We start from the raw sequence: 20,774 nt of genomic DNA on the forward strand, positions 1-20,774 counted from the left end.
TTCACTGCCGTGTATTATTCCTTTGTGTACATATATCACCGCTTCCACAGTTGTGTATTTACTCACCTACTGATGGACATTTGGATTGTTTCCTGTTTGGGGTTATGAGGAATAGAGTTTCTGCGAACAATTGTATATAATTCTTTATGAGGACACATTTTCATCTTTCCTGAGTGAAACGTGGCCAAAAAGGGAATTTCTGGGTTTTATGGTGGCTGTATATTGAAGAAATGTCAAATTGCCTTCCCAAGTGGTTGTACATGTTACAGCAGGAATTCCCAGCAATGGTTATGAGAATTCTAGATGCCACATCCATGCCAACAGTTGACCTTGTCAAGCTTTAATTGTTATCATTCTAACATTTGTGTAGTGATATCTTCTTGTAATTTTATTTATATTTCCCTGATGACTAATGCTGTTGAACATATTTTTGGGTATTTATTGCTTATTTGTATGCACCCTTCTGGGAAATGCCTTCAAATATTTTGCCTATTTTTAAGTGGATTGTTTGTCTTTTGTTATTGATTTGTGTGAGGTCTTTATATATTCTGGATCCAAGTTTTGGCTTAGTACATGCATTAAAAGTAATTTCTCCCAGTGTGTGGCTTGCTTTTTTCCTAATTGTGTTTTTAGAAGAGCAGGTGTTTTAAATTTTAATGACATCCATCTTAGCATTGTTTTCTTTTATTTTTAATGCTTTGTGAACTATTTTAGACATCTTTGTGGTGAAGGTTATTCCCCTACGTTTTCTTCTAGAAGTTGTAGAGAGCTTTTGCTTTCACATGTAGGGATATGATCTATTTGCACACAATCTTTTAGACATTTTTATGGTGGTAAAATATATATAACATAAAATATTGCATTTTTAACATTTTTAAGTGTACAATTCAGTGGCATTAATTACATTTAAAATGTTGTGCAACCAACACCACCATTTACAAAAATCTTTCATCACCCCAAACAAAATCTCTATAACCATTAAACTAAAAGTCCTCATTCCCCTCCCCCACCCTTCTGTAACCACCAATCTATTTTCTGTCTTTATGAATTTTCCTATTCTAGATATTTCGTATAAGTAGGATCATGCAATATTTGTCTTTTGTGTGGCTTATTTTACATAGCATAATATTTTCAAGGTCAGACAAGTTGTAGCAGTATCAAATTTTCTTTCCTTTTTATGGAATAATATCCCTTGTATGTATGTACCACATTTTGTTGATGTATTCATCTGTTGATGGACACTTGGTTTGATTCCACATCTGTACTCTTATGAATATGTCTGCAATGAACACTGGTGTGCAAGTATCTGAACCCCTGTTTTCAGGGCTTTGGGGTCCATTCCTACAAGTGAGATTGTCAGGTCATGTGGTAATTAAGCTTAACTTTGATGAGGAACCATCAAATTGTTTTCCATAATACCTGCATCATTTTCTAATTCTTCTAGTGATCTATGATAATTACAATTTCTCCAAATTCTCACTCACACTTGTTATTTTCCACATTTAAAGAATGATTATTATAGTAATGATAGGTATGAAGTGGTATCTCAGGGTTTTTATTGCATTTCCCTAATGACTAAAGATGCTGAGAATCTTCTCATGCACTTATTGTCCATTTGTATATGTTCTCTGGAGATACGTCTATTCAAGTTGTTTGCCCATTTTAAAACTAGGTTGTTTATCTTTTTGTTGTTGAGTTGTAATTCTTTATATTCTGGATATTAAACTTTTATCAGATCTATGATTTACAAAATTTTCCTCCTATTCTGTAGAATCTTTTCACTTTCTTGATAAAGCCCTTTATTTCATATAAGGTATGAAAGTTTTTAATTTTAATGAAATGCAATTTATTTATTTTTTGTTTGGTTGCCTGTGTTTTTGCTGTCATATCTAAGAATACAATTCAAAAGCATGAAGAATGGACTTCATATTTTCTTCTAAGAGTCTTGTGGTTTTAGCCTTTATAGTTAAGTCATTGATCGATTTTGAGTTAATTTTTGTATACGGTGTGAGGTAAGGGTCCAGCTTCATTCTTTTACACATGGAAATCCAGTTGTTCCAATGCCATTTGTTGAAAAGACTGTTCTTTCCTCATTGGATGGACTTGGCACCCTGGACTTGGTACCAAAATCAATTGGTCATAGATGTATGGGTTTATTTCTGGACTTCCCATTCTATTCCATTGTTCTATGTCAATTCTTATGCTAGTTACACATTGTTTTGATTACTACAGCTTTGTTGTAAGTTTTGAAATCAAGAGGTCTAGGTCCTCCAACTTTGCTCTTCTTCAAGATTCTTTTGGTTATTCAGAGCCCAAAGAAATTCCACATTAATTTGATGATTAGCTTTTCTATTTCTTCTCAAAAGGCTGTTGAAATTTTGATAGGGATTGAGTTGAAACTGTAGATTGCTTTGGGTATTATTGATATTTTAACAATATTAGGTCTTCCTACTCATGAACATTTGGATGTCTTCCCATTTATTTAGGTTTTCTTTAATTACTTTCAGCAATGATTTGGAGTTCTCAGTATACAAGTCTTTCACCTCCTCCTTAAATTTATTCCTGGATATATTATTCTTTTAGATGTTACTATAAATGGAATTGTTTTCTTAATTTTCTTTTTAGATTGTTCATTATAGATGTAATAGAAACCTAAGTCATTTTTGTATGACTTGGTTTGTAAGACTCAACCTTGTACCTTGCAACTGTGCTGAATTCATTTATTAGTTCTAGTACCTTTCTTGTGGATTATTTGGGATTTTCTGTATGTAGGATCATATCATCTGTGAGTAGAGATAGTTTTCCATCTTCCTTTCCAATTTGGGTGCTTTCTTGTTCTTGTCTAATAAACTCTAACTAGAACTTCCAGCACAATGTTGATAGCAATGATGAGTGAAGGCATCCTTGTCTTGTTCCTGATCTAAGGGGGAAAGCTTTCAGTTTTTCGCCATTTAGTATGATGTTTCCTTATCATGTTTCACCATAGTGATCTTTTCATGTTATGGAAGTCCCCTTGTGTCCTTAGTTTCCTGAGAGTTTTTATCAGAAAAGAGTATAAAATATTTTCAAAAGCCTTGACTGTGTTAATTGATATGATCATGTGGTTTCTTACTTTGTTGTCAATGTCATATATTACATTGATTTTTTTCCATTTTGAACCATTATTGCATTCATGAGATAAATCTAACTTGGTCATGGTGCATAATCCTTTTAATATGCTATTGAATTCAACTTCCTAGTATTTTGTTGAGGATTTTTGCATCATGTATTCATAAGGGATATTGGTCTGTATCTTTTCTTCTTGTGATGTCTTTATCTAGTTTTGGTATTATGGTAATGCTGGCCTCATAGAATGAGATAGGAAATTATCTCTCCTCTTCTACTTTTGGGAAAGTTTGGAGGAATTGCTATTAAATCTTTTTTAAAGGTTTGGTGGAATTCACCAGTGAAGCCATCTGGTTCTAGTTGTTTCCTTGTTGGGCGGTTTTATTACTGATTAGCTCTTTTCACTTGGTATAGGTTTGTTGAGATTTTCTATCTTTTTCTTGAGTCAATTTACATAATTTGTTTGATTAGGTCCTTTTCCTTCCTTTAGGCAGATAGAATGTATTCATGTATTATATATTTCCTCCTATTATTATCATTTTTTTGAAGTCAACATGCGTTCAGAATTAACTCAGTTTCTCCTCAGAGTAAAATGAAGTTCTCTACATTCTTGTTAAAATGTTAATGTTTTCCCTGAGAGTAGGTTTTACCAGCTGGAGCTCAACTCATTTACACCCAGAATTTTTGTAATGACAGGAATCTCTCTCCTTCACTGAATCATCCATTACTCATTTACATTTCAGAATAATGCATTTTCAGAAGGAAAATAACAACCAGTAGTTATTTAAAGAGCACTGCCACAATTAATCGGCTGTTTGGCACCACTCCCCTCTTCAGGACAAGTGGATACTTGCTCTTACTACCAGGATCTATTTTACTGTATTGACTGTGGTGGTAGTTGTAAATTGAAACATGTCTCACAGTTTCTGCTCTAATTAAAAGCATCATAAAATGCGGTTGAATTCCCTGATCCAAAATATTTGACTCATCAAGAGTTTTCTCACATCAGTTAATGAGTTCATTAGCTAAACTCCTTAAATTAAATCCTTTATCAGCATTATATGTGGGCAAAGATACAAAATCCTCATCCGTATATCACATAAAAATTCATAGCAATGCAAAGAGAGCAATTTCCTATAAGTATTAAATAATAACATTTTTGAAGAACTTCAACTTCCATTTAGAGATAAGGGAAAGCCTGGAGAGAGGATATTGCCCACCAACCAGTAGATTCTCTTTAATACTCTCCTGTCAATGGCTTAAGTATCGGTCAACAACCAGTAAACTGTAAAATAATGCCAATGATACCATTTCTATTTGCAGATCCATTATTTATGTAAATACTTGTTCTGTTTAGGATGTTCTAGAATAAATTAAGCAGTAAGTGACTCCTCAACTTCAGCCCAAAAGGTCTTGGAGTGAGGGTGGGAGGTATGTTGGGGATAGTGCTCAATTTGGTTGAAGTCCATCTCTTTTCCAAGTTTAAAACAAACTCTGTGTGTGTGTGTGTGTGTGTGTGTGTGTGTAAAGAAATCATAAGGCATACAAATTGGATGACATTGTTAAGTCTTTGACCACTGGTACTACAAGGAAACTGTCAATCAAAACAGACATCTGCCACAGGCAAACAGCCACTCCCAGATGAATGTAAGCCATGATGTGTGTGTGTGTGTGCACGCGCATGCACTTGTATGTGTGAATATGCCAACTATACGTGTGTTGCTTGTGCAATGTGAGAAAGAAATGAAAGTGTGGAGGCCAAGAGGAGAGAGGAAAGAGATAGAAAAAGGTGAGAGACATCAACCACGCTGATTACAATGACCTACACATTTTAAAAATATCTTTTAGTTTTTTAAAGCTTTCAGCTTTTCAAAGTGCTTTATCCTATCTCATTTTATCTTATTTGTTATTTATTAAAAATAACAAATCCTCTGACTTTATAGCTTCAGTAGAGAACTAGAAAGATGAGATTCGAAAGTTGTCTTCTAATTCTCAAGTTGGACATGTTTTTCTTCTCTATGTGGCTTGGAGAAAAATGTGTTTCCCAGATTCTGGGTGAGACCCTTGCCCTTGAACCATGTGAACGCAGTCTCCCAGACACAATCTAAAGTGACTCTGCCACAGTACATTTGTCTGGACAGCGGAGACTTTGCTTCTTCTGCCAGCCCCAGCGAGCTCTGTCCTTGGATCATTCCTCATTCCTCACAGTCTGATTTTCCTGCTCCTCTAGATGTTGGCTCTGTTCCCGATCTTGGTACCAGCTCAGCTTTTGCCAGTCTTCCCAAGGATACAATCTTAGCCCCTGTTTCTTGCTTTATTGTTCTCGTGTCAATTCCAGCAGCTCAATGAGTCTTGTCTCCCTACGCGACTGAAGATGAGCACATGGTTCTCGCATTTAGTGTGGTCATCATTCGTGTGTGTGTTTTGCCAGTTGAGAAAGCAAAGCTTCATGTGACCCGTTTTTCTCAGATCTCTTCAGTCTGTGTAAACACAGAGCTGCATCTACAGTTAGAGCCACTCCCAGTATTGCTTGCACCTCAAAGACCCGGCCCCATTCCCATCTTTTTCATGAGGCTTCAGAGGGTTCTCACTTCAGTCTTCATGTGGTGTCTGCTCATTTTTTCTCTCTTCTTCCGAACTCTGCTCACCCTCCTTTTGGCAATATGCCTACACTTGATACAGCCCATCAATGATTATAAACTTCGTGAGGATGGCCATGTCTGGTGAATGTCAAGGGCACTGCCATTCATGCCAAAGGCACTGTACCCCTTCTTCACTTCTACTAAAGCTTCCTTTGCCCTTTCTAACCACTTTTTTGCCTTTTGATGCTATTAAAGCTGTTTCGACGATTGCCAATTCTTAAGGCCCTGATCTCTGCCTCTAGAGTGCTTCTGGATGCATCCCTCTGATGATGCTGGTAATGTGCCAGGGCACTTGAGGTACTAGAGCTTGGCCACATTTTACAGAGGCCCCATTGGGCCAAACACTTCTGGTATTATAGCAAAATCCCTTTCCTCCACTTTCACACTAACCTCTGTTAAACAACTATCTGAACTTTAAAAAATGGTAATATACTAGATTATATGTGACCAGGAAATCTACAATATGGTTTTAGAGTCTTTAGAGACTCTACAATGTTAGAATCAATCTCTCCCCATGTTCTCTTTACCCTTTTTACTCTCTCCACTGCCCCCTCCTTGGTCCTTATTTACCTCTGACCATTTCAAAGTCTTGTATCTCTCTCTCTCGGTCTCATTCCCTCATACTATGAAGAGATTGCCTTTGGGGGTGAGTGTGATGAATTTGATGAGAGATTGCCTCGGAGCAACCCAAGTTTCCACCATTCCAACTCAGCAACTGCAGAGGAGACAAACCACTTCTCTCTTTCAAAAGCCATACACGACATCTCACCAAAGACAAAATTTGTCCCAGTTTGAGTCACGTACTTTTCCTTGGGTCAATCACTGCAGCTTGGAGATAAGATATCAAGACTGAAAACATCATTAAGTTGTTATAAAAGATAAGGTGGGGCATTTCCACAAAGAAGGGAAAACACTACTACCAGAAGAAGGGAGTAAGGAATGCTGGGCAGGGATTAAAAAAACAAAAACAAACAAACAAAAACCACAGTAAATGCTTAGCTGAAAAACAAACGTCTTACAAAATTTTATGGAGAAAACCTTAATTTTTCTTTTTTTGGCCACACAACTCTGCCTAGACCTCGGAGATGAATCCATGGAGGTGGGTCAGAGCAATAGCTTCTGGGCAGACGTACTCCACACTCTCCCATGCCCAACCATGACTGGGGCTCTAATACTGGGCATAGCTGTGTGCCAACCTTCTTGGCCTGGATGAGTTCTTTCTTAGCAGACTCTTCAATCTTCCATGCCATAAACTCATGGCGGGCCGCCCCAATGTCAGACCTACAAGCATGTTCAGTGTGTCTAAATCCTAAAATGAGTAATCCTTGGGACTCTGGAAGATGCGTAATGTCTTGTCTTTTCCATAATTATAGGGGGGAATAACAATATCTGCTTCTATCAATGTCTAGGATTCTCTCAGTGATTAATTACTTGGAACTTCTGTAAAGTGTTTTAAGGTCTTTTCAAATGATAATGATGTAAGTAGAAAATATCTAATTAATACCTGTCATGATTTTGGTTCAGTTAAAGAAATTTATGAATGTTTCTATTTTTTTGTGCAATGCTATATTTTACAAAATGCCACGGGCAGAAATTTTCATTCTCTAAATCAAGGCAGTTATATTTCTGGGATCATTTATATATAACCCTTACCAAAAGCGGGATCACAGAATGGAGGACATTTAGACATTGTTTCTACCATTCCACCAAGCCCTAAACTTATTTTGTCAGATTAAAAGATTTTATCTAGATTGTTCCATTTTTTTCTAGATCCCACATTATCAAAATTTTAAGCAAAAAGAAAAATGATCTGAACTGACCTATGGAAATACAATTATAGCATGCTTTTGTATAGCTCAGGAAAGAAAGCATTAGATGTTGAGGATCCAGTTATTAAGGCCTTACTCTGGTTTCTTTTGTTTATGAAGACAGCTCAGGTATGGTAGCTGTTGATTCGAAAATTTCTATGTCCAGCTTCAAACTTTCTTTGATGTCCTGATTGTACAAGCCATTGTCTCCTCAACACCTGCATCTGTCATCATCATAGCTCCGTTGAAGAGAATTCTTAATTCTTCCCTCCCTAAATGTGCCCCCCCACAACCGAGTTTTCTCTGTCCATTGTTAAGATATCTCTCAGCTTGGACCCACCCTTCTAGCTCCTATTTTGTGATGCTTGGGCTGGGACTCAACCAACCCCATTCCTGCTTTGAGAGCCGCTCCCCTAACAGGTGGGGGATGCTAATGGGAGACTTCAGCCTGAGGGAGGAGAAGGGGACTCTCCCTGTTTCTGGTCTGCTTTCTCTTCTGGTCCTGTCATCCTGTTCCTGTCAGTGTGACCTTGACAATGCTGTTTCACCTGGCCACAGTTCATTCCACCACCAGCAGGGACTCCAGACTGAAGTTTTTCCAGATGTCATTACACCTCCATAGAGAAACCAGCAGCGCCACCCACCTGGCATCCCCTTCTCAAAGGTCTGGATCCTCATTCTTCGGGGCTCTTCCTCTAAGCTGAGAGAGGATAGCAAAATGCAGCTCCCCTTACTGTCAGCTCTATGGGACCCCTTTTCCAGGCCGCTAAACATCATCATTCCCTTTGGTCTCCCAGCCCTGCGAGGGAGAGCTGTTACCCGGGGGCACAACCTCAGGGATACCTTAGTGTTCATTTTCCCTTTTTAGTTCTTTAATACCCAGGGCTTTTAAAAATACTAAAATGCTTATATTAAGTTACCTCTGTTAAAATAACCAGTACGATTTATTTCTTCTAACAAGATTGGGACTGAAATACTTTCTATCTTGCTTAAAGGAATGGCACCCACCTGTTGACTGGGGCCAAACACTGGAAGTCACTGATTCCCCTCTCCCTACGTAACAGACAGCAAGTCCATTAGCAAATCTTCAACAATCCATCTTCAAAACATATCCTGAATTGGACCACTTTTCCTCACCTCCATTTCTACCACCTTCACCTCAGATGCTATCTTTTTTTTTTTTTTTTTTGCCTGAATCCCTGCTAACCCCCAACCGATTTCCTGAATTTGCCCTTGCCCTCTATGTTATCAGCCCCTAGATGTCTTACCTCAGCCAGACTGATCTCTTAAAACTAACATCAGATAATGTCACTCTTCTGTTCTCAACTCTCTGATGCCCCTGTTTATGCCTTAAGTAGATCCAGACTCTTTGCTTAGACCCTCGGGGCTTTCAGGATCTGGCCCCGATACCTTGTCTGACTTCCTGTCCTACCACACCCCCACCTGCTCACTCTCCAAAGCCACTCCGGCCCCGCCTTGAACATGCTACATTCCCACTCCCCTCAAGACCTGCACCTGCTGTTCCTTCTTCCCAAAGCACTCGTCTCCCGGATCTTGGTACAATGCCACCTCTTCAGAGGAGCCTCCTCCTGGCCAGCCTCTCTAAATAGGAAACCTCCTCCCTATCTTCATCCCCAGCACATGAAAGCAGAGACATTTCCTGACTTACTCATTGCTCCTAGCATAGAAATAGCTATCACTGATGTGCCAAGAGCAGCCCAAAGCACTTTAAATGTACCAACTGAGTTATTTTTTAAAAGATTTTATGTATTTATTTGACAGAGAGAGGGAACACAAACAGGGGAATGGGAGAGGGAGAAGCAGGCTCCCCACTGAGCAAGGAGCCCGATGCAGGACTCGATCCCAGGACCTGGGATCATGACCTGAGCTGAAGGCAGACGCTTAACCAGCTGAGCCACCCAAGCACCCCTTAACTGAGCTATTTTTCATAGCAATTCAATTAAGTAGTTATGTTACCATTCCTACCTTTATATGAGAAAACAGAGGCACAGAAAGGTGAGTATCTTTCACAAGGTCACACAGCTTGAAATCGGAAGAGACTCGGAAGATTCAAATACAGAACCTCTGGCTCTAGAACCCAAGCTATTGATGTCTCCAGTATTCTGCCTCCTGTTGCGTTAGGAATTCAGTAGATATTTACTGAATTAATAAATTCATAGCTAAACATATGTCTTTCAGAGTCATTAAGTCCTGGACTGGATCTTGGCTCATTTGCTCACTATCTAAGTGAGTTCCTGATTTTTCATCGCATTTCTACAATTTACCTGTGTGCTATTGGGTCAGTTAGTTAACCTCTCTGCGCTACAGTTATTTGTAAAATATGGTTAGAGCAATAGTCCCCTGACAAATGAATAAACAAACAACAAACAAAAAGCAGAAACAGACCGGTAACTACTGAGAACAGACTGGTGGTTGCCGGGGGGAGGGGGGGGGGAAGGGAGTGGGCAAAATGGATGAGGGGAGTAGGAGGTGCAGGCTTCCAGGTACAGAATGAATAAATCACGGGATTAAAAGGTACAGCATAGGGAATATAGTCAATAGTATTGGGTTTTGGGGTTTTGAGGGGTTTTTGTTTGTTTTTAGAGAGGGAGAGAGAGAATCCCAAGCAGGCTCCATGTCCAGTGCGGAGCCCAACGTGGGGCTCAATCTCATGACCCTGAGATCATGACCTGAGCCGAAATCAAGAGTTGGACACTTAGCCTTTCGGCCGGAACCGCCATCTTTCAGTAATTTGCCAAAATGACCAATACAAAGGGAAAGAGGAGAGGTACCCGCTATATGTTCTCTAGACATTTTAGAAAACATGGAGTTGTTCCTTTGGCCACATACATGCGAATCTATAAGAAAGGTGATATTGTGGACATCAAGGGAATGGGCACTGTTCAAAAAGGAATGCCCCACAAATGTTACCATGGCAAAACTGGAAGAGTCTACAATGTTACTCAGCATGCTGTTGGCATTGTTGTAAACAAACAAGTTAAGGGCAAGATTCTTGCCAAGAGAATTAATGTACACATTGAGCATATTAAACACTCAAAGAGCCGAGACAGCTTCCTGAAGCGTGTGAAGGAAAATGATCAGAAAAAGAAGGAAGCCAAAGAGAAAGGTACTTGGGTTCAACTGAAGCGCCAGCCTGCCCCACCCAGAGAAGCGCACTTTGTGAGAACTAATGGAAAGGAGCCCGAACTGCTGGAACCCATTCCCTATGAATTCATGGCATGATAAGTGTAAAGAAAATAAAAGACCTCAAGACTGTAAAAAAAAAAAAAAAGAGTCGGACGCTTAACCCACTGAATCACCCAGGTGCCCCTCACCCCACCCCCGTCAATAGAATCATAATAGCGTTGTATGGTGACAGATGGTAGCCACACCTGTGGAGAGCATAGAGAAAAAAATAGAATTGTCGAATCACTATGTTGTACACCTGAAATGATGTCACATTGTGCATCAACTGTACTTCAATTTTTTTAGGAAAGAGTAATATTCGCCTCAGAGGACCACTGTGGGGATACAAGTTACTGCAAGGAAAGTGCCCAGTGCAGAGCTTGAGCTGCAAGTAAAGATTAGTTTAGATATTATATTATTATTACCAATATTATTATTATTATTTATACAGAAACTCCTCAGGAGAACTTTGAGAACTTTAAAATCCTTTATAAGATAACATCACTCTAATCGGTATAGATTTATAATTCTGTTCTCTATGTAGTTCATTTGGTTGCAAATAACTGAAATTGACTCTAAGTAGGTCAAGAGGCAAAAACAGATATTCTTAGAGAGGTCAATGGTGTGTATCACTGAATCCAGAGAAGAAAGGAACAACTGAGCCTCATTAGGAAGAGCAACAGCAAGAGATGTTCTAGAGAGCTCAGTCACCTTGTGGACTTCTCTTCTATAGCACTGCTGTTAGCACAACTCAGCTCCGGAGACCACAATTGTGTGTACCTCCCATAAATTTCCAAATTTCTAAGAGAGAATCTGATAGACTCTGTTCAAGGAGGGCCAGAGATCCAAAGTTAACATAAGCAGGCATGACTGTGCAGATCCACTCATGGGTGTCAGGGGCCACTTCCATTACAGAGAATTGCTGCAAGCCAGGGAGCCATCCCAGGATTTTTCTCTGAAATTATACGTGTTGGCTGCCCACCCCCCACATATGTTTACTCACACATATTGAAAGATGGCTCTGCTTAACATAGTCTAATTATCACACATAAAATTGCAACTTTGCACATCACTTTCCCAACCAGAGACAACTCAAAGTCACATTCAGCCATTGCCTCGAGATTCAGTCATGTCATTGAGATCCTGTGTTCCCGGGCCAGGATGTCTGTTTGAAATAAATTCCTCCACTGTGATTCTGTCTCAGATCACAGTAGCCCCAGAAACCATGGGTACATTTAACCACTACCACAAAATGGTAAAGAACAGGAAGAGAGGGATGCCTGGGTGGCTCAGTTGGTTAAGAGTCTGCCTTCAGCTCGGGTCATGATCTCAGGGTCCTAAGATCGAGTCCTGCATCAGGTTCCTTGCTCAGGGAGGAGTCTGCTTCTCCCTCTGCCTGCCGCTCCCCCTGCTTGTGTGCTCTCTCTCTGACAAATAAATAAATAAAATCTTAAAAAAGAAAAAAAACCAGGAAGGGAGACGAAAAGGGAAAAGAAAAAAACCCATAATTTGTTTACTAAAATGGAGGTAGTAACTGTTCATTCCTCAGAGACTTCACTAGCAAGCAAAGGAATGGTGGCAGAGGCCATAAGTATTCATTTCTTGAGTTGGCCAAGAGGTCATAGCAGGTGTTGATGATTTCTCTTCTCTCCCATTCAGTTCCTGGTGTCATTACCCCTCATCCAGAATCAAGAACAATAACCCAGGCAGGGTTCACAGTTGTTTTTCCTTGGGCTTGCTCCCAATGCAAAGCAAGAATATATATGAGAAAAGCAATCAAACAAAAAGTCAAGGCTCTCGTTTACCTCTTCAGTTATCTCATGGAGGCATACCTGTAATTTGGCAATCTAGATTTTGAATGTAGAGGGAGAGTCAGTCACATCACATTATAAACTTCCTCGTACACTCAGAGTTATAGATCAGCCACCAGAAATGATTTTTAGTTTAATATTAAATGATAAATATTAAATATTAAAATGATAGAGGTGCACATTAGGACTCTCTCCCCTTATCTGTTCCAGAGGACAAGCCTGGGGGTTTTCCACTTAATGTCCATGGCAGGGCTTTCTGTAAACAGTTCTAGCCTTAGTCCTTCTTGACCTTAGTCAACACCTCACTAGTCAACTTTCTTTGTGCATTGGGTTAACCTAAACCTTTAGTTCTGAGAGAACTGAGACTTTGATGATCCAACCTGTGAGTGTCAAGTAGTTTTCCATGACCTGCCATGGAAACGCAAGGATTTCTTCCAGTTTCAACCATCCTTCCCCAACATGGCAGCTGACTATAATGACTGATAGTCAAAGGCCATCGTCCCACCCACCCCTACTACTATTTTTTTTCTAATTTCTTTAGCCATGTTAGTCACTTTTAATGATGAGATAGCAGTCTCAGCTTTCTATTCAGCAAAACATTTACTGTGACCCAGGGTAGGAGTATTCCTTCTTTAGTACTAATATCTCCAGAACAGAAGAATGCAGTCACATGGGAATTTAGAACAAATATTTCGAGAGTGAGTCATCAGGCGAAATGGTGAGAGGCTCCACTTCCATTTCTGTGTTTTGTTCTGAGATCTGTATTTTCTGGCAGTTAGTAAGATGGCAGCATGTATTTCTGGCTGGTTAGAGCCCAGAGCGCATCTTGCAAGAAACGCCAAAACACTCTGTGGCACTGTTTGTCAAATTGCATTGGCCCTTGAACAACACAGAGGTGAGAAGCACCAACCCCCATGCAGTCAAAAACCCACGTATGACTTCTGACTCCTCAAAATCTTAACTACCTACTAATAGCCTACTCTCAACTGGGGCCTTACTCATAACAAAGAGTCTATTAACACATATTTTGTATGTCCTATGTATTCTATACTGTATTCTTACAATAAAGTAAGCTGGAGAAAAGAAAACATTGTTAAGAAAATCATAAAGAAGAGAAAATGCTCTTACAGTACTGTACATTATTTGTTGGGAAAAATCCATGTATAAGTGGACCTGCGCAGTTCAAACCCATGTTGTTCAGGAGTCAAAAGTTTATAGAGTCATGTGATCACCACCATGATCCAAATATAAGACATTTTCATCACCTCTAAAAATTCCCGCATTCCCTTGCTTTCCTCTGTTTTTGAAGGCAAGATAACAGATTCAAAATTAGCCTCAGTCCCCTCAATGATGGAAGGTATCCAGATAATTACCTTTCTTGCCACTAGAAAACTGCCTGGTCCCTGGAGCTGTGTCAGGAATTCCGGGTAGATGATTGTTGGCAAAGCAGACATTCAGAAAAAGCAATGAGGGGGGCAGAGCAAGATGGTGGAGGAGTCGGAGACCTGGATTTCGTCTGGTCTCAGGAATTCAGCTGGTTAGGGATCAAACCATTCTGAACACCTACAAACTCAATAGGAGATCGAAGAAAAGAATAGCAGCAACTCTCTGAACAGAAAAGCGACCACTTTCGGGAAGGTAGGACGTGCGGAGAAGTGAATCTGAGGCGATATTTGGGAGGATAGACGGTGGGGGAGGGGCCTCCCTCAGCCGCTTCTGGCAAGTGATAGAGCCGCGGAGCACAAAATCAGAACTTTTAGAAGTCGGCTCTGCTGAGGGACATCACTCCAGTGGCTAAGTGGGGTGTGGAACCCTCATGGGACAGTGTGGTCTCAGGACCCTCGGGGTCACAGAAAGACCGGGGGTGCCTGAGGGCGGCAGAGCTCCCAGGTATCGGAGCAGGGAAGCCGGCTGCAGAGACGGAGCCGAGGCGCGGGCTCTCAGCTCGGGGTTGTCATAAACCGTGATCCGCGGCACAGTCGGGCTACTGCTCCTCCAGCAGGGACCCAATAAGCGGCAGATCCGGGGAGACTCACCTTCCTTCCCCGGGAGGAGCGGCGCGGGAGCGCACCGCAGGATCTGCTGGGTTTGGAGACTCCACATGGGGTCGGGTGCCAGAGATAGAAACGCTCGGTCACAGGCCGGGTGAGCGCGGAGTGCGGCCGGAGACCGGGGAGACAGGAGTGACTGACTGCTTTTCTCTGGGAGCGCACTGAGGAGCGGGGCCCCGAGTTCTCGGCTCCTCCGGGGCGGAGACTGGGAGGCCGCCATTTTCACTCTCTGCCTCCAAAGCTGAATGGAAAGCTTGCAGGGAACAAAAGCTCCCGAGAGCAAACCCGAGCAGATTACTTAGCCCGGCCCGGGCAAGGGCGGGGCAATTCCGCCTCCGGCAAAGACATTTGGGAACCACGGCAACAGGCCCCTCCCCCAGAAGATCAGCGAGAACATCCAGCCAAGACCAAGTTTACCGATCAATGAGAACGGCAGAACTCCAGCACTAGGGGAATACTGCACATAGAATTCATGGCTTTCTTCCCATGATTCTTTAGTCTTTCAAAGTTAATTTTTTTTTAACTCTTTTTTTTTTTGAATTTTTCTTTTTCCCTTTTTCAACCAATATCTTATCAATCCCTTTTTTAAAAACATTTTTATTTTTCATTTTTAGAGTCATATTCTATCCCTTCATAGTAGTTACCCATATTTTTGGCATATATATATATAAGTTGTTCTCTCTTTAAAATTTTGAGATAGTTTCTTCTAACAGATCAAAATATACCCTAAATCTCTAGTGTATGGTTTTTTTCTACTCCCCTGCCTGGTCACATTCTCTCCCTTTTTTCTTTCTTTTTTTTTTAAATCCTCTTCTTTCTTTTTTCAAACAACTTCTTATCAATTCCTTTTATAAAATTTTTTATAATTTTCATCTTTACAGTCATATTCCATCCATTCATCATATCAACCCTTATTTTTGTACATATATAAGTTCTTCTTTCTTTAAAATTTTGGGAGACACTTTCTCCTAACAGACCAAAATACACCCAAAATCTAGTGTGGGGCACTGATCTATGTATCAGCCTGATCATATTTGATCATATTCTGGTTTTTTTTTGTTTTGTTCTGTTTTTGTTTGTTTTTATCTTTATCTTTTTCTTTTTCTTTTTTTTTTCTTTTTCTTTTTTCTTTCTTTCCCTTTCTTTTCCCCCTGCTTCAGGTCTTATCTGATTTCTTTAGAGTATATTTTCTGGGGATGTTGTTACCCTGTTAGCATTTTGTTCTCTCATTAATCTATCCTCCTCTGGAGAAAATGACAAGACGGAAAAAATCACCTCAACAAAAAGAACAAGAGGTAATACCGACTGCCAGGGACCTACTCAATACGGACATTAGTACGATGTCGGATCTAGAGTTCAGAATCATCACTTTAAAGCTACTAGCTGGACTTGAAAAAAGCATGGAAGTTATTAGAGAAACCCTTTCTGGAGAAATAAAAGAACTAAAATCTAACCAAGTCAAAATCAAAAAGGCTATTAATGAGGTGCAATCAAATATGGTGGGGGCGCTAACTGCTAGGATAAATGAGGCAGAAGAGAGAATCAGTGAGATAGAAGACCAAATGATGGAAAATAAAGAAGCTGAGAAAAAGAGAGATAAACAACTACTGGATCACGAGGGCAGAATTCGAGAGCTAAGCGATACCATAAGATGAAACAACATTAGAATAATTGGGATCCCAGAAGAAGAAGAAAGAGAGAGAGGGGCAGAAGGTATATTGGAGCAAATTATAGCAGAGAACTTCCCTAATTTGGGGAAGGAAACAGGCATCAAAATCCAGGAAGCACAGAGAACCCCTCTCAAAATCAATAAAAATAGGTCAACACCCCGACATCTAATAGTAAAACTTACGAGTCTCAGAGACAAAGAGAAAATCCTGAAAGCAGCTCGGGAGAAGAGATCTGTAACCTACAATGGTAGAAACATTAGATTGGCAACAGACCTATCCACAGAGACCTGGCAGGCCAGAAAGGACTGGCAGGATATATTCAGAGCACTAAATGAGAAAAATATGCAGCCAAGAATACTATATCCAGCTAGGCTGTCATTGAAAATAGAAGGAGAGATAAAAAGCTTCCAGGACAAACAAAAACTAAAGGAATTTGCAAACACGAAACCAGCCCTACAAGAAATATTGAAAGGGGTCCTCTTAAGCAAAGAGAGAGCCTAAAAGCAACATAGACCAGAAAGGAACACAGACAATATACAGTAACAGTCACTTTACAGGCAATACAATGACACTAAATTCCTATCTTTCAATAGTTACCCTGAATGTAAATGGGCTAAATGCCCCAATTAAAAGACACAGGCTATCAGATAGGATTAAAAAACAAGACCCATCGATATGCTATCTGCAAGAGACTCATTTTAGACCCAAAGACACCCCCAGATTGAAAGTGAGTGGGTGGAAAACTATTTAGCATGCTAATGGACACCAAAAGAAAGCTGGGGTAGCAATCTTTATATCAGACAAATTAGATTTTAAACCAAAGGCTGTAATAAGAGATGAGGAAGGACACTATATCCTACTTAAAGGGTCTATCCAACAAGAAGATCTAACAATTGTAAATATCTATGCCCCTAACATGGGAGCAGCCAATTATTTAAGGCAATTAATAACAAAAGGAAAGAAACACATTGACAACAATACAATAATAGTGGGGGACTTTAACACGCCCCTCACCGAAATGGACAGATCATCTAAGCAAAAGATCAACAAGGAAGTAAAGACTTTAAATGACACACTGGACCAAATGGACTTCACAGACATATTCAGAACATTCCATCCCAAAGCAACAGAATACACATTCTTCTCTAGTGCCCATGGAACATTCTCCAGAATCGATCACTTCCTAGGTCATAAATCAGGTCTCAACCGGTACCAAAAGATTGGGATCATTCCCTGCCTATTTTCAGACCACAGTGCTTTGAAACTAGAACTCAATCACAAGAGGAAAGTCGGAAAGAACTCAAATACATGGAGGCTAAAGGGCATCCTACTAAAGAATGAATGGGTCAACCAGGAAATTAAAGAAGAATTAAAAAAATTCATGGAAACCAATGAAAATGAAAACACAACTATTCAAAATCTTTGGGATGCAGCAAAAGCAGTCCTAAGAGGAAAATATATAGCAATACAAGCCTTTCTCAAGAAACAAGAAAGGTCTCAAGTACACAACCTAACCCTACACCTAAAGGAGCTGGAGAAAGAACAGCAAATAAAGGCTAAACCCAGCAGGAGAAGAGAAATAATAAAGATCAGAGCAGAAATCAATGAAATAGAAACTAAAAGAACAGTAGAACAGATCAAGGAAACTAAGAGCTGGTTCTTTGAAAGAATTAACAAGATTGATAAACCCCTGGCCAGACTTATCAAAAAGAAAAGAGAAATGACCCAAATCAACAAAATCATGAATGAAAGAGGAGAGATCACAACCAACACCAAAGAACTACAAACAATTATAAGAACATATTATGAGCAACTCTATGCCAGCAAATTAGATAACCTGGAAGAAATGGATGCATTCCTAGAGATGTAGCAACTACCAAAACTGAACCAGGAAGAAATAGAAAACCTGAACAGACCTATAACCACCAAGGAAATTGAAGCAGTCATCAAAAATCTCCCAACAAACAAAAGCCCAGGGCCAGATGGCTTCCCAGGGGAATTCTACCAAACATTTCAAGAAGAATTAATACTTATTCTTCTGAAACTGTTCCAAAAAATAGAAATGGAAGGAGAACTTCCAAACTCATTTTATGAGGCCACCATTACCTTGATCCCCAAACCAGACAAAGACCCCATCAAAAAGGAGAATTGCAGACCAATATCCCTGATGAACATGGATGCAAAAATTCTCACCAAAATACTAGCCAATAGGATACAACAGTACGTTAAAAGGATTATTCACCACGACCAAGTGGGATTTATGCCTGGGCTGCAAGGTTGGTTCAACATCTGCAAATCAATCAACGTGATACAATACATTAACAAAAGAAAGAACAAGAATCATATGATCCTCTCAATAGATGCAGAAAAAGCATTTGACAAAGTACAGCATCCTTTCTTGATCAAAACTCTTCAGAGTATAGGGATAGAGGGTACATATCTCAATATCATAAAAGCCATCTATGAAAAACCTACATCATTCTCAATGGGGAAAAACTGAGAGCTTTCCCGCTAAGGTCAAGAACGCGGCAGGGATGTCCACTATCACCACTGCTATTCAACATAGTATTAGAAGTCCTAGCCACAGCAATCAGACAACAAAAAGAAATAAAAGGCATCCAGATCGGCAAAGAAGAAGTCAAACTCTCACTGTTTGCAGATGATACGATACTTTATGTGGGAAACTCAAAAGACTCCACCCAAAAACTGCTAGAACTCATACAGGAATTCAGTAAAGTGGCAGGATATAAAATCAATGCACAGAAATCAATGGCATTCCTATACACCAACAACAAGACAGAAGAAAGAGAAATTAAGGAGTCAATCCCATTTACAATTGCACCCAAAACCATAAGATACCTAGGAATAAATCTAACCAAAGAAGCAAAGGATCTGTACTCAGAAAACTATAAAATACTCATGAAAGAAACTGAGGAAGACATAAAGAAATGGAAAAACGTTCCATGCTCATGGATTGGAAGAACAAATATCATGAAGATGTCAATGCTACCTAGAGCAATCTACACATTCAATGCAATCCCCATCAAAATACCATCCACTTTTTTCAAAGAAATGGAACAAATAATCCTAAAATTTGTATGGAATCAGAAAAGACCCCGAATAGCCAGAGGAATGTTGAAAAAGAAAAGCAAAGCTGGCGGCATCACAATTCCGGACTTCAAGCTCTACTACAAAGCTGTCATCATCAAGACAGTATGGTACTGGCACAAAAACAGACACATAGATCAATGGAACAGAAGAGAGAGCCCAGAAATGGACCCTCAACTCTATGGTCAACTCATCTTTGACAAAGCAGGAAAGACTGTCCAATGGAAAAAAGACAGTCTCTTCAACAAATGGTGTTGGGAAAATTGGACAGCCACATGCAGAAGAATGAAACTGGACCATTTCCTTACACCACACACAAAAATAGACTCCAAATGGTTGAAAGACCTAAATGTGAGACAGGAGTCCATCAAAATCCCAGAGGAGAACACAGCAGCAACCTCTTCGACCTCAGCCGCAGCAACTTCTTCCTAGAGACATCGCCAAAGGCAAGGGAAGCAAGGGCAAAAATGAACTATTGGGACTTCATCAAGATAAAAAGCTTTTGCAAAGCAAAGGGAACAGTCAACAAAACCAAAAGACAACCGACAGAATGGGAGAAGATATTTGCAAATGACATATCAGATAAAGGGCCAGTATCCAAAATCTATAAAGAACTTCTTAAACTCAACACCCAAAGAACAAATGATCCAATCAAGAAATGGGCAGAAGACATGAACAGACATTTTTCCAAAGAAGACATCCAAATGGCCAACAGACACATGAAAAAGTGCTCAACATCGCTCGGCATCAGGGAAATCCAAATCAAAACCTCAATGAGATACCACCTCACACCAGTCAGAATGGCTAAAATTAACAAGTCAGGAAACGACAGATGTTGGCGGGGATGCGGAGAAAGGGGAACCCTCCTACACTGTTGGTGGGAATGCAAGCTGGTGCAACCACTCTGGAAAACAGTATGGAGGTTCCTCAAAAAGTTGAAAATAGAGCTACCCTACGACCCAGCAATTGCACTACTGGGTATTTACCCCAAAGATACAAATGTAGGGATCCGAAGGGGTATGTGCACCCCAATGTTTATAGCAGCAATATCCACAATAGCCAAACTGTGGAAAGAGCCAAGATGTCCATCTACAGAAGAATGGATAAAGAAGAGTGGTATATATATACAATGGAATATTATGCAGCCATCAAAAAGAATGAGATCTTGCCATTTGCAATGACGTGGATGGAACTGGAGGGTATTATGCTGAGTGAAATAAGTCAAACAGAGAAAGACATGTATCATATGACCTCACTGATATGAGGAATTCTTAATCTCAGGAAACAAACTGAGGGTTGCTGGAGGAGGGGGGGGTGGGAGGGATGGGGTGACTGGGTGACAGACACTGGTGAGGGTATGTGCTCTGGTAAGCGCTGTGAATTGTGCAAGACT

The 20,774-nt window shown here is 40.1% G+C and overlaps 1 protein-coding gene across 1 annotated transcript; it reads left to right on the top strand.

Annotated features, from left to right (window-relative positions):
• Positions 1-10,281: 10,281 nt before the first annotated feature.
• LOC116648413 (60S ribosomal protein L21-like) lies at positions 10,282-10,838 on the top strand. The gene has a single exon (XM_032430375.1). It carries the CDS (start codon positions 10,316-10,318, stop codon positions 10,796-10,798), a length of 483 nt encoding a protein of 160 aa, XP_032286266.1. The 5' UTR covers positions 10,282-10,315; the 3' UTR covers positions 10,799-10,838.
• The last annotated feature ends 9,936 nt before the right edge of the window (positions 10,839-20,774 follow it).

The sequence above is a fragment of the Phoca vitulina genome, unplaced genomic scaffold (genome assembly GCF_004348235.1).
Source record: "Phoca vitulina isolate PV1807 unplaced genomic scaffold, GSC_HSeal_1.0 scaffold43, whole genome shotgun sequence".
NCBI lineage: Eukaryota > Metazoa > Chordata > Mammalia > Carnivora > Phocidae > Phoca > Phoca vitulina.